This window comes from Protopterus annectens, chromosome 5.part0 (genome assembly GCF_019279795.1).
Source record: "Protopterus annectens isolate FY-2018-M chromosome 5.part0, PAN1.0, whole genome shotgun sequence".
Taxonomy (NCBI): Eukaryota; Metazoa; Chordata; order Ceratodontiformes; family Protopteridae; genus Protopterus; species Protopterus annectens.
The window spans coordinates 1172695555-1172708326 of NC_056735.1; the positions used below are offsets into that span (position 1 = coordinate 1172695555).

General features: G+C 42.2%; 1 protein-coding gene across 1 annotated transcript in view; it reads right to left on the minus strand.

The window, feature by feature from the left end:
- Nucleotides 1–12772, minus strand: part of ATR (ATR serine/threonine kinase) — a 1835177-nt gene that overhangs the window by 1264810 nt on the left and 557595 nt on the right. Inside the window, exon 11 of the mRNA XM_044071973.1 lies at nucleotides 1392–1582. Within this exon, the coding sequence (XP_043927908.1) occupies nucleotides 1392–1582 (191 nt within the window). The remainder of the gene's footprint in view (nucleotides 1–1391; nucleotides 1583–12772) is intronic.

The window sequence follows — 12772 nt, forward strand, 5'->3', positions numbered from 1 at the left end:
AAAGATCCTCCTCCCCATCTAGGATTGCTTATGCATCAGCTTTCCCTATTATATCCAATTGCTGTAATTTCCATATCTTGTGAAAGGGAAAGGCAAAAAAAAAAAAAAAAAAAAGAATACACTTTCCACAAGTCAAAATAACCTCTATTACATACAATGTTTAAAGACACACAACACATCACATTTTAAAAAAGAGATTAAAAGTAAAATTCAAATTGATATCAACTCTGTAAACATCTGGTGTAGCACGACTGCTTCCATAATGAAGACCTTTTCCTGCAATCCTTTTCCTTTTTACAAAAAGACCAAGGAACACCTATATTGTCTGGGCTTCATTTCAGCAGATTTAACTATCCTATTTTGGACAACCCTCCTGCAACTGTACAAGTTTAAAGATTAAAGGAATTAATAAGGATTACAGTCCTGGAAAAGGAGGAACATGGCCAGACTCTAGGAAGTGCATGCAAATCACATAATGACCCCTTTACTGTCACTTTCATGCCACATAAATTTTTTTATTAAAAACTCTTTGAAGATAACTAAATCTAAAAGGCCAAAGAAAACTTAACAAGCTGAAAAAATAAAAAGATAAAATTAAAAAAAAATTAAAAATTAGAAAAACAAATTTGTCATTGCTCTTGTGACTGCCTAGAAGCAGCAGAAGGAAAGAATTGGAAAGGGCCACTCTTTCATTCTTGGGGATTCCTTCACCAATGAAAACAAGGGTGGTACCCAGGATAAGCCCTCTGAAGAACAAGCCTTTAAAAACAGCGGCAATCACCAGACAGTTGTTTAAGGAGCTATACAACATTAATCTGCTGACTGAAAAAGAATCAAGTAAATCATGCTGTTTATTACAAATTAGCACAGAGCACCTAGGAAAACTGTTTTTTTTAATAAAGACATCAGTAACTAGTAAACATTTGTTCAATCAAAGCTAATTAAACAGCATGTAAGAAAGCAATGATCAGTTCCAAACAATTCACAAGTCCACGGCAGCAGACTTTACTCATATCTATGGAGGATTTGATAAATGTTCACACTACCAGGAAAATGCAAAATGTGAAGGACTTCATTACTTAAGGTTATCACCACCATTGTGTTGTGCATGGCTACCTTGTGTTATGTACTTAGAACATGAGAAAATTATCCAGTTAAAGCTACACAAAGGAAAACAAACAAGCACTTAAATATAATTTTTAAAAGTGTAAAGCAAGTTACCATCTATGAGAAATATTTTCATTTAAAATAAGTGGAAGTTTAGTTTTTAAAATTAATGATTATTTTCAAGTCTAAGAGCTCAGATGGTATTCTGTTACACATGCAAATCTCGATCTTATACAAAGTAGGCAGGTAAATTATCCGTATAAATGCCACTAAGTTACTATTACCTCCTTAAATAATCCTTCCTCAGATTCCAAGATTTCCATTAGATATTTAATATTTTCAGTAAAAGCAAGACGGACATCTTTGTCTGGATCATCCATGAGGTCTAGGAGTGCACCGACTACAATCTTTGCATGACTACCACCTTTTCCCAAGTTCACGTGTGCACAAATATGAGGTATGTTTTCAATAAACTCTGTAACAACAGAAGGCATGTTAAGTACAAATTCACTTCTGTAGTAAAAGCATCCAAGATATTCAACTAATACTGCCCTGCACCCATCGAGTACCAGGATAAGAGCTGTTCCCCCAGTATGACCTTGAAATGGATGAAGGTGGTATTTCACAGAATGAATGAATATTCCAATACTGAAAATAATTCCGATGTTCAACAATAAAATACAAACACAGAAAAGCAAAGAGAATGCTACAAACACACACAAAATGTGACTCTGATAAACATAGTTTCTAGCCCCTTCACGTTTTTGTAAGCAAGATATCAATTAACAGCAGCCATTTCAATGATAGTTGTCAATAAACCAAAGTGGTTTGTGAAACGTGAAACTGAATAAACAAACTCTAACAGATATTAAGGATCATTGGCTTGCATAGTCTATGCATGTCTCGACTTGGCAAATAAACTGCAGATCCCACTTAACTTTCTTGCCACTCCCCTTGTAAGAACTGCATGATGTCTGCCACATGTTATTTCTGAATTATGTTACTGATTCTAGCCCAAGTACCTCTTACAATGCAGAATCCTTCCTATGAAATACTTGCGTACATTTTTCCAGCTCTGTACATTGTACAGCTTCAGACTGCATTATTTTTACACAGATTGCTGTTTTTAAAACATCATACCCACTTGGCCTTTACATAATATCTAAATGTAGTTAAAAGTTTGTACCAAGCCCCCATTCTGCATTCCTTTTTCAAATCTACACAGACTTATCTTATCTTCATACATACTACTGTGAATCCTCCCCCTCACTCTCTTCTTAAACTATCTTACCTATGCCTTAAAATAAAGAGGCGTCTAGAACTGCACATAATATCCCACAGACGATCTTGCCAACTGGTTACTCAGGAAGATGCCGCTCTGACAATACCATAGATTGACAGCTGTCATTGCTGCTCTTACACCAGCTGCTTCCTGTTATCTTCTTTAATGAGACTAGTCAAAGGCCCCTTCCTCACTACCTCCTGCGACCACTCTTCTTTCGGATGTAAATTGCCTTCCCTTATGTTTGATTTCCAGATGCATTTTTTTACAGAGTTCAAGCTATCACGTCTACTGCCTCTCTCCCAAAAACTTTTTTTTTTTTACAACCTCCTGTGTAGCAAAGAACAAAATAGCAAAACCAGACCCTTTGTAACATGCATCCAAAGCCATGGAAAAGGACTGTCCCAACAGTGCCCCACTGGTTTATTTTAGTGGATTCACTTTACTAGGATCCCCCCCACCCCCCATTCCATACTGGTTGAAAACAAGGACCCATGTTACCACAACATTCAAATGCCTTGCTAAACACTAAGTTCACATCCATAGGCTATTATATTCTGGTTACCCAGTTGCAAAAAAAAATTAGAATTATATTTGTCCTCCTCCAGTCCCATGGAAAATTAACCTGCCTCCCAAGAGTTTAACTACTTTACATAGAGGTATGACCAGTTCTCCCCTCATTTATCAGAATGTTCGGATAATGCCCATTAGGCCCCATGTCCAAAAACATCTTTACTTTCTACAGCTTTCCAGTACACTTTCTTCTATAAAAAGGTTGAGATCAAACCTGCCTACTCTAACCTCATTCCCTGAGCTATTTTCACTGGCTGGATGTAGTAATCTGTTCCTTTCCTGTAGGTATGTATAACCTTAAATTGTGAAGCACTTGTTACTAGAAGCAGTCAGTCAAATCTATTGCTGCGCAAGTTAAAGAGGACAATATTTCCAGTAGCCTACGGTTCACAGCATAATGTCAGACAGATACATTTGGATATAGATGTGGCAATTTCATATTGCATCAAAAGGCAGGTCCACTTGCTGGAATGTCAATACAGTAAGAAAAGCCAGTATGTCCATATTTATTGAAATACACAGCATATTTTCTTGCCCTAATCTACATTTTATTAAATATATGGATAAAGTGACATGCAATATCTTGACACAAATGCCTATAGACCGTAGAAAGGAAAACTATTTTATAACAGAATTTTATCTGGTAAAAGGCAGTACTTAGATCTATGGATGATAAACAGAAAATTTACTCCAGGACTGCCCCATGTACTAGTAATGGACATATGCAGTTCTTAAATGTTTTATCCTCTGCATGGGTCCCCTCAAATCATTTATGGTTTGATCCCAATTATTCTCATTAGTGGCAATAAATAATTAACCATGTGATGTGTAAGGCAATTATATAACCAAATGGGGTAGGTTACTTCAAGCACAAAAAGGAAAAGTGGTTAGGCTTAAAATGTCCCATAAGGGCAGCTAGCTTAGTACTTATCTATGAACCTAGGAGTGTTTCTTCTAATACTGGAGTAATGTACCAAACAGGTCTGTATTCAATTGAACACCACAGCAAAGTAAAACACACCATGAAAAATGTTTGTAAGTTTATTTTGCAAACTTCATTCACAGAAATCCACTACAGGCTTTAGAGGAACCCATGGTAGTTCCCTTTGGAGAAGAAGGTTGAATGCCCAAGCAAACCCTTCTCATTAAATGAAAGTTTGGCATTTACAATAATGCTAGATCTATGTGTTCTTCTAGCCATCTCAACCCGTTGGTTATCAGATCCGATCAGATCCAAAGCTGGCAGATCAGAACCTTCAGCTCCAAAGCAACACCTCTTCCTCCATAATACACTGCATGTCTAAATCTCCTCAGATTGCTTTTGCCCTATATCACCTGATCTACAACTAGAAAAATCCCCTACAGAGATAAGCATAAGCAGAACATAGGTTCCTGAATTCAGAATTTGGGTCAGTCTACAAGGATCAACAAGACAGAACATTCTACAATATGGTGGAGCTAACTGATATCGTGGGTCTACACTGGATATCTAATTTATAAACAACAACAACATGTATGAATGGAGGACCAAGTGGCTGCAGCACATATATTACCCAAGGAAGCACAGCTGAAAGACAGTGGAGGTGGCAATTGCCCTAGAGGTTTCCTGGACGGTAACAAGCCTTTCAAAGAATAAACAAAATATGTGTAATCAGAAAGCCATCTGGACAGGGTAACGTTGGAAACTTTCATACCTAACTGGCCATGGAAAACAAGAAAAATAGATAGTCTGATTTCCTGAATTATTTGGTTCTATCCAAATATAATCTCAACTGCCAATGAATATCTAAACAATGAAGCACATATGTTCCTTTGTTACTGAAAATTGGGAAGAAGACTGCCAAGTGAAGACCGACTCAGATTAGAATGAGGCCACCTGAGGCAAGAAATAATGTTTGTCTGCAAAGAAGCCCTATCTTTGTGAAAGATGAGGTAAGAAGGGATACATTATAGTACCTGGATCTCTGACACTCTTCTGGCAGAAGTAACAGCTATCAGAAAGAGTTTTCCAAGAAGGAAACTTCAAATCTGTTGCAACCACTGGTTTAAAACATGTCCCTTACTCTTCAAGCCTTGATAAGGCAAGTCCCAAGGAGGGATAGGATCCATTACATGAGATCTGAGAAGGAAGGTCCTTGTTAAAAAGGCCTTAGACCACCTAAGGGACACAAAAGGCTTGTGTCCCACATGAAAGTTAGAAATGACTGCTAGTTGAACTTTTAAGTGTGGAATAACCAAGTCCAGACAGGAAATCCAGAATCATTTCTAAAGGAGCGGAAAAGGGATCCAAGTCCATAGAGAGTCCCAAATAAGAAAACTTTTTCAATTAACTAGCATAGATTTTTCTGTTTGATGGATTCTGAGATGAAGAAAGAATATGCATCACCCTTTGGGGGAGCCTGAGATCTCTATACATCATTGGAAAAACCAAGTAGTTAACTTTAGGGACCTTGAGATTTGGGTGAGGCTGGCTCAGTGGATGGAAAAACAGACCTGGAATGGAATCCAGAGCCCAAGGAGAATATATTAGATGAGGCCACCGAAAGTGAAACTAAACTTGTCAGGGCCAGAAGGGAGCTAGGAAGATTACAGTCACTCTGCAAAGTACAGTTGTGTACACTTACCATAAATGTAGATGTTCGAGTGTCTTCACTGTTGCAGTCATCACTGTAGGGTTCTCCCCTGCCGGCAGGCAGTCCTCGGTCAGCCAGAATCCCAAAGTCTGGGTCCGGCGTCGGCTGCTCAGCCATGCTCCCTGACGTCAGTGCGCCAGGAGTACAAAGCTGGCAGCCGACGCCATGTTCTCCAGTTTTTCTTGCCCCATATGTCAGGTGTTCAAAAATGAGTATAACCCCATACCCTTTGCAAATACACCTCAGAAGAAGGGTGAAGAAGGGAACCACACAAAAGAAAAAGTAAGAGGGGACAGGAGGGAGGGTAACCCAGACTGCAACAGTGAAGACACTCGAACATCTACATTTATGGTAAGTGTACACAACTGTACTATGTTCATCATGTTTCACTGTTGCAGTCATCACTGTAGGGTTGAATCCCAAAGCAGAAGAAAAGGGAGGTGGTCATAAAGTAGGGCGGCTAAAAGGCCCTGCAAGACTGCAGAAGCAAAGCCTGCCCTAGACTTAGAGTAGAGAGGTAGATTGTAGTGCTTAGAAAAAGTATGCACCAAACTCCAAGTTGCAGCTTCCAAAATGTCTTTGGTAGGTACTCCCCTGAGGAAGGCAGCTGAAGTAGCAGCAGCCCTGGTAGAGTGAGTCCTAATACTTCCTGGGATTTGCTTTCCATGGTGAGAGTAACAAAATCTGATTCCATTAGCGATCCATTTAGAAATGGTCTGTTTTGAAATGGCTTTGCCTTGGGAACTTGAAGCGTAAGAAACAAACAATTGCTCTGTTTTCCTGATGTTCTTGGTTCTGTCCAGGTAAAAACGAAGTTGTCTGTGTACATCCAAGGAATGCAAGATCCTTTCCCCCCTATTTTGAGGATTGGGGAAAAAGGTTGGCAGGTGAATAGTTTGATTTAAAGCCACTTTGGAAACCACCTTAGGCATGAAAGTAGGATTAGTCCTTAAAGACACCCTGTCTTGGTGAAAAATAATATAAGGTTCCACAGCCATGAGTGCTTGCAACTCCGAAACTCTCCTGGCAGAGGTCAGAGCTAACAGGATGGCTGTCTTCCATGATAAAAACTTGATGTCAGATGTGGCAGCAGGCTCAAAAGGAGGTAAAGTGAGTTTTTCTAAAAAGTACAGTTTTGTACCTACCATAAATGTAGATGTTTGAGTGCTAATACAGCTGCAGTAATCACAGATGGGTTCTCTGCCGTCAGGCGGGTCCTCGGTCGGCCGAATTCCAAAGTCTAGGTCCGGCGTCGGTTGTTGTCGCTTTCTCTCCTGACGTCAGCGAGGCTGGAGTATATAAGACACAGCTGACGCCATGTTCTTCAGTCTTTCTTGCCCCAGATGTCAGGTGCCCCCAGAAGGAAGGCAATACATAAATTATATATATATATATATATATATATATATATATACACATGCAATGCAATATAATCCAAAATCAGTAGTTGCAAGCAAATAAACCAAAGAAGGATAACCCAGGCAGGTTGCATGAAAAAGGGGTTAGGCCCTAGGCCTTTACCAAGTGGGGAAGGAGGGAGGGAAACCTGTACTGCAGCTGTATTAGCACTTGAACATCTACATTTATGGTAAGTACAAAACTGTACTATGTTCATCGTGCATACAGCTGCAGTAATCACAGATGGGTAGAATCCCAAAGCTACGCACAGGGTGGTAGGTACTAGGTGGAACTGGGATGAGCCAGAATGCCCTGCAACACAGCAGTGGCAAAGCCTGCTCTAGTTTTGGAATATAAAGGCAGGTGGTAGTGTTTTGTGAAGGTATGCACAGAACTCCAAGTGGCTGCCTCCAAAATATCTTTGGTAGGAACTCCTCTGAGGAAGGCTGTAGAGGTAGCTGTGGCCCTGGTGGAGTGGGATCTGATGCCTGTAGGGACAGATTTCCCATGATAGGAATAACAAAACCGTATGCAGTGGCCAATCCATTTTGAAATTGTCTGTTTGGTAACTGGCTTCCCTTGAGCCCCTACAGCATAGGACAAAAAGTTGTTCTGATTTCCTGAAGGCCTTTGTTCTGTCCAAATAATAACGTAGCTGCCTATGGATGTGTAATGAGTGTAGCAGCCTTTCCCCTTTGTTTTGAGGATTGGGGTAAAAGGTAGGTAAGTGTATGGCTTGATTTAAAGCTACCCTGGATACCACTTTAGGCATAAATGACGGGTTGGTACTTAAGGAAACCCTGTCCTGATGGAAGATGAGAAAGGGCTGCACCGCCATGAGGGCCTGTAGTTCCGAAACCCTACGAGCTGAAGTGATGGCCAGAAGGAAGGCTGTTTTCCAGGACAAATATTGCAAATCTGTTGAGGCAGCTGGTTCAAAAGGAGGCAATGTTAATTTTTCTAGAATGTAATTAAGATCCCAGGCTGGTATTGGTCGTTTCCTTGGAGGTCTTATATTCTTAGCCCCTCTGAGGAACTGTCTTAAGAGTGGGTGAGAAAATAAGGGTGGATCCGTGTTGAATTCTGCAGAAATGGCTGAGGCATGGATTTTTATGGAGGAAAATGAAAGTCCACTGTTCACCAGCTCAGCTAGATACTGTAATACCTGAGGCAAATTCAGTTTTCTAGGGTCCTGGCCTTTTTTCTCATTCCAAGAGCAAAACCGTTTCCATTTTGCGGAGTAAGCCTTTCTAGTAGATGGCCTTCTGGCCTCCAAAATGACATCCTGCACCTCTTTGGGGAGTAGGGTCTGTTGTGGTGTTAAGGAATTTTCCATGCAGCGAGACTGAGTGTTTTCAGCTGACTGTGAAGAGTTTTGTAGCTGTGCTGAGTCAGCAGAAGAGGCATTAGAGGTAGGGACCAGGGAGGAGTATGTGTTAGGCTCCTCGGGAGTGGGTACCAGTGTTGCCTTGGCCAATCTGGAGCAATCAGTATCATCTTCGGTCTGTCTGCTCTTGCTTTCAAGAGCACCTTGGCAGAAGAGGCAGAGGTGGGAAAGTGTAAACTGTCCATGATCTCCAACTGAATGAAAGGGCGCCCACCCTCCAGACCTTTGGATGAAAGGTCCTTGAACAAAACTTTTCCAATTGATGATTCCTGTGGGAGGCAAAGAGATCTATGTCTGGCCTCCCCCACGCTTGGATTATCTCTGTAAACACCTGAGGATGCAACTTCCATTCGTGTGGATCTGTCATATTTCTGCTTAGATTGTCTGCCAGCGTGTTTTCCAATCCTGGCAAGTACTGTGCTTGAAGTTCGATTTACCATTCCAGAGCCAAGTTCCAAAGTGTCATGGCTAGTCTGCACAAGGGGTATGAATGTGTTCCTCCTTGTTTGTTTATGTACCACATTACTGTGGTGTTGTCTGTTCTTATCAGGTCCTTGAAAGCTGTAATTGCATTTATCACTGCTAGCATTTCTTTTTGATTTATGTGAAGGTGCTTTTCCTTTTGGGACCATTTGCCCTGAATGCACCTGTCTGTCATGTGCGCCCCCCAGGAGTAATCTGAGGCGTCTGTTGTGATGACTTGATTTGCTTGAGGCTTGCAGAATGGGAGACCTGTGTTTGCTTGACATGCTTGGGCCCACCATCGAAATTCCTTTTGCAAACATGGAGTTATTGGTATTATTGTTTCCAAACTGTGACTGTGCTGAGACCATAGGTTTTTTAGGTACCATTGAAGTTTCCTCATATGCAACTTTGCACATGGGATTAAAAGAATGCAAGATGCCATGAAGCCCAGAGCCTGCAGGATTTTCCTTGCAGTAAGCCTGGTACATTTTGCTAGTATTTTGAAGTACTGAGTTAGTTGTCCCTGTTTTTCTGGCGTAAGATAGGCCATCTGGGTGTTTGTGTCCAAGTTGGCACCCAGGAAAGTTATTTTCTGAGATGGTGTTAGCCTGGATTTCTCTTTGTTGATTGTGTATCCCAGAGAATGCAGTAACCGTGTTACATAAGCCAGATGTTCCAGAAGTATGTGCTTGCTGTCCGCTTGGATCAGGCAGTCGTCCAAATAAGGGTAAATGTGTATCCCTTGAAGTCTGCAGTAGGCAATCACTGATGCCAGGCATTTTGTGAATACTCTGGGCTTAGTAGATAAGCCAAAGGGCAATGCAGAGAATTGATAGTGGATTGAACCTGCAAGAAATCTGAGGTATCTTCTGCAGCTTTGTCTGATTGGGACATGCAGGTATGCCTCCTTGAGGTCCAATGTTACCAGCCAAAACTCCTTGCCCAGCATGGGAAGAAGCTGCTGCAATGTGAGCATCTTGAATTTTGGTACGAGAAAAATGTGTTTAGGATGGATAAGTCCAAAATGGGTCTCCAGTCGGTTCCTTTCCTTGGTACCAGAAAAAGCCTGGAATAAAAACCTTGACCTTGTTCGTGAGTAGGTACCTCTTGAATAGCTCTCATGTCTATGAGCTTTGAAATTTGTAGTTGTGCCTCTGCCCTTTGATTGTGTGGCAGGTTTGGCATGCCTCTCATTTTTGGAAGAGTGTGGAAATGAAATCTGTAGCCTCTGTTTATAACGTCCAGGATCCATTTGTCTGTTGTGATAATATGCCAATTTCTTGTAAATAATGCCAGCTTTCCTCCCAAGGGTGCTGCCAGCTGAGACTTGCTTGGCATGGAAATGAGGGAGTCATTGGGTTTGTTTCCTGTATTGTTGTGCACTGTCTTCGCCACCTCTTGGTGCTGGAGTTTGCCATTGCTTGCCTCTATATGATCCTTGAGATTGTCCTCTGCCCCTTGTGCGTCTGTATCTACCTCTTTGGGGCTTGTCAGTGGCTGGAAAGGACCAGTTTTTTGAAGGCCAATTTCTGCTAAAACGTGGTGGTTGGACCTGTAGAAAAGCTTTGACAGTTTGCATAGATTTGGCTTTTTTTTTTCATTTTCCGTAATATCTCCTCAGCATTAGTACCAAACAGCACATCCTTTTGTAAAGGAGCATCTAGAAGCTTAGCTTTCACATGATCAGGCAAGCTTTGTTCCCTAAGCCAGGCATGTCTACGAATGACCAATCCTGTAGCAGCAGCTCTACTTGAGGCCTCTAGGGCATCATAGCCACATTGTAAGGTGTGTTTACCCACTTGTTCTGCACTATGCATCATATCCTGCAACTCCTTCAAATCTGGTTGTTCAGGTTGAGACATTTTATTCCTTAATTGTGATAACAGGAACTGTTGATATTTAAGCATATGAAACTGACAATTTAAGGCCCTCATGGCTAGGGTGGCCGAGGTATATGCCTTTTTTCCCCACCTTTCTAAGGATCTTGACTCTCTTTCGGCAGGTAGTGGATTCTTAGCAGTAGAGGCCTTCAATCCCTTGGGGCCTTGAGAAATGGTTTCAGGGTCAGCATTATGGCTTTGTAGAGAAATTGGTGAGAGTTAGGAACTCTGTAGTACCTATCAGGTTTGACTGGGGCAGGAGGCAGGGAATCCGGGTTAAGGCAAGCCTCCGAATAAACATCATCAAGTATGTCCAAGACAGGAGGTATCGCCAGAGGTCTGTGTTGAGGTAACAAAAGAAATTCCCTAAGTCTTTTCTTGGAATCGGAAAAGTCTTGGCCTTCCCAATGGAAGTGTTCCCTCAAAGTGTGCAAGGTTTCCCCAAAGGAGAAATCCTCAGGAGGAGATACAGAAGGAATGGACTGCTCTGCATCCGAATCCTCAAAAGGGGAGTAAGAGTGTTCCTCTACATCAGAATGTTCTGATAAAATGGAGCCCTGATCAGAAGAGGGAGAATCTTCCTCCACTCTGGGTCTCTTGTCTGGAGGGGGCTGGGAAGCCCTGATAAGAGTAATTAAATCCTCAGCCATTTTAAGCATCTGCTTTTTAGGCACGGGGCCTGGAGATGGGCCCTGTGCAACAGGCCTCTTGGGATGCCTGGCTGATTTGGATTTAGTAAAGGCCTTAATAGAAAAGGAAGATGAGGGTCTAAAGACACCATGGGTGGAAGTGGACCTGTCCACATTAGGAGGCTCAACACTCACAATGGCTTCGGTGGTTGTAGTCTGGGAAAGGGCCGAGGTACCTGCCGCCTCGTTACAGAAGACACCGCCAAAGGAGTGTCGCCGGTAGTCAGGGACTGCATAGGTGTTCGCTGAGAACCGGACCACGTAGCCGGTTTTGGCGTGGTGTCGGGGACCGAGCCTCGTGTCGGTCCTTGTCCTTTTTTGGACAAAACGGTAGTTGGAGTCTCCGGCGACATTTTATAATCAAAGGCTTTACCAAAAGTGTTGGGAACTCCCACGCTTAATAGTGCGATTGAAAGTAGCAAAAGCGACAGCCTGAGACGCCGTGGTCTGGGCCTAAACAAGGTATGCAGAGGGAATGGAAATCCTTATGCGGTATTTGCTTCCCACAAGAAATACAATTATTAACTTTTTCTGACATCGGTCTGAGGCAAGAAAAGTTTCAACGGGTACTTAGCTTTAATGAAGACTTCGGTTTCCAATTTTTTGTAATTCAGGAGCTGGCCGACCGGCACTTGCGAACTGCTTCTGCTTTGGGCACCGCGTGGCAAAAAAGACTGAAGAACATGGCATCGGCTGTGTCTTATATACTCCGGCCTCGCTGACGTCAGGAGAGAAAGGGACAACAACCGGACCTAGACTTTGGAATTCGGCCGACTGAGGACCCGCCTGACGGCAGAGAACCCATCTGTGATTACTGCAGCTGTATGCACGATGAACATCATAGATGAGATCCCAGGCAGGAATGGGTGGAGATCTAGGGGGACTTAAATTCTTAGCTCCTCTGAGAAACTGTCTCATGAGCTGGTGGGAAAAGATTGGAGGGTCTGTATTATAATGAGCAGAGATAGCAGAGGCATGTATCTTTATGGAAGAGAAGGAGAAACCCTTATGTAATAGGTCTGTCAGGTATAGTAAAATCAGAGGAATATGAGGAATAAGAGGATCCGAATCCTGAGCATGCATCCAGGTGCAAAATCTTTTCCATTTTCCTGCATAAGATTTTCTAGTGCTAGGGCGTCTGGCTTCTAAAATGACATCCATAACCTGCTTGGGAAGGAGAGAATTAATCATAGAACCTGAATTAGCCAGGCTGAGAGTTTTGACATGAGAGTGCATAACCTGACCCTGGTGTTGGGACAAACGGTTTGGAGTCTGAGGTAAAACCCAAGGGGGCTCCTGAGAGAGGTTCTTCAGTGTTGGGTACTAAAACTGTCGAGGCCAATTTGGGGCCAGTAAAA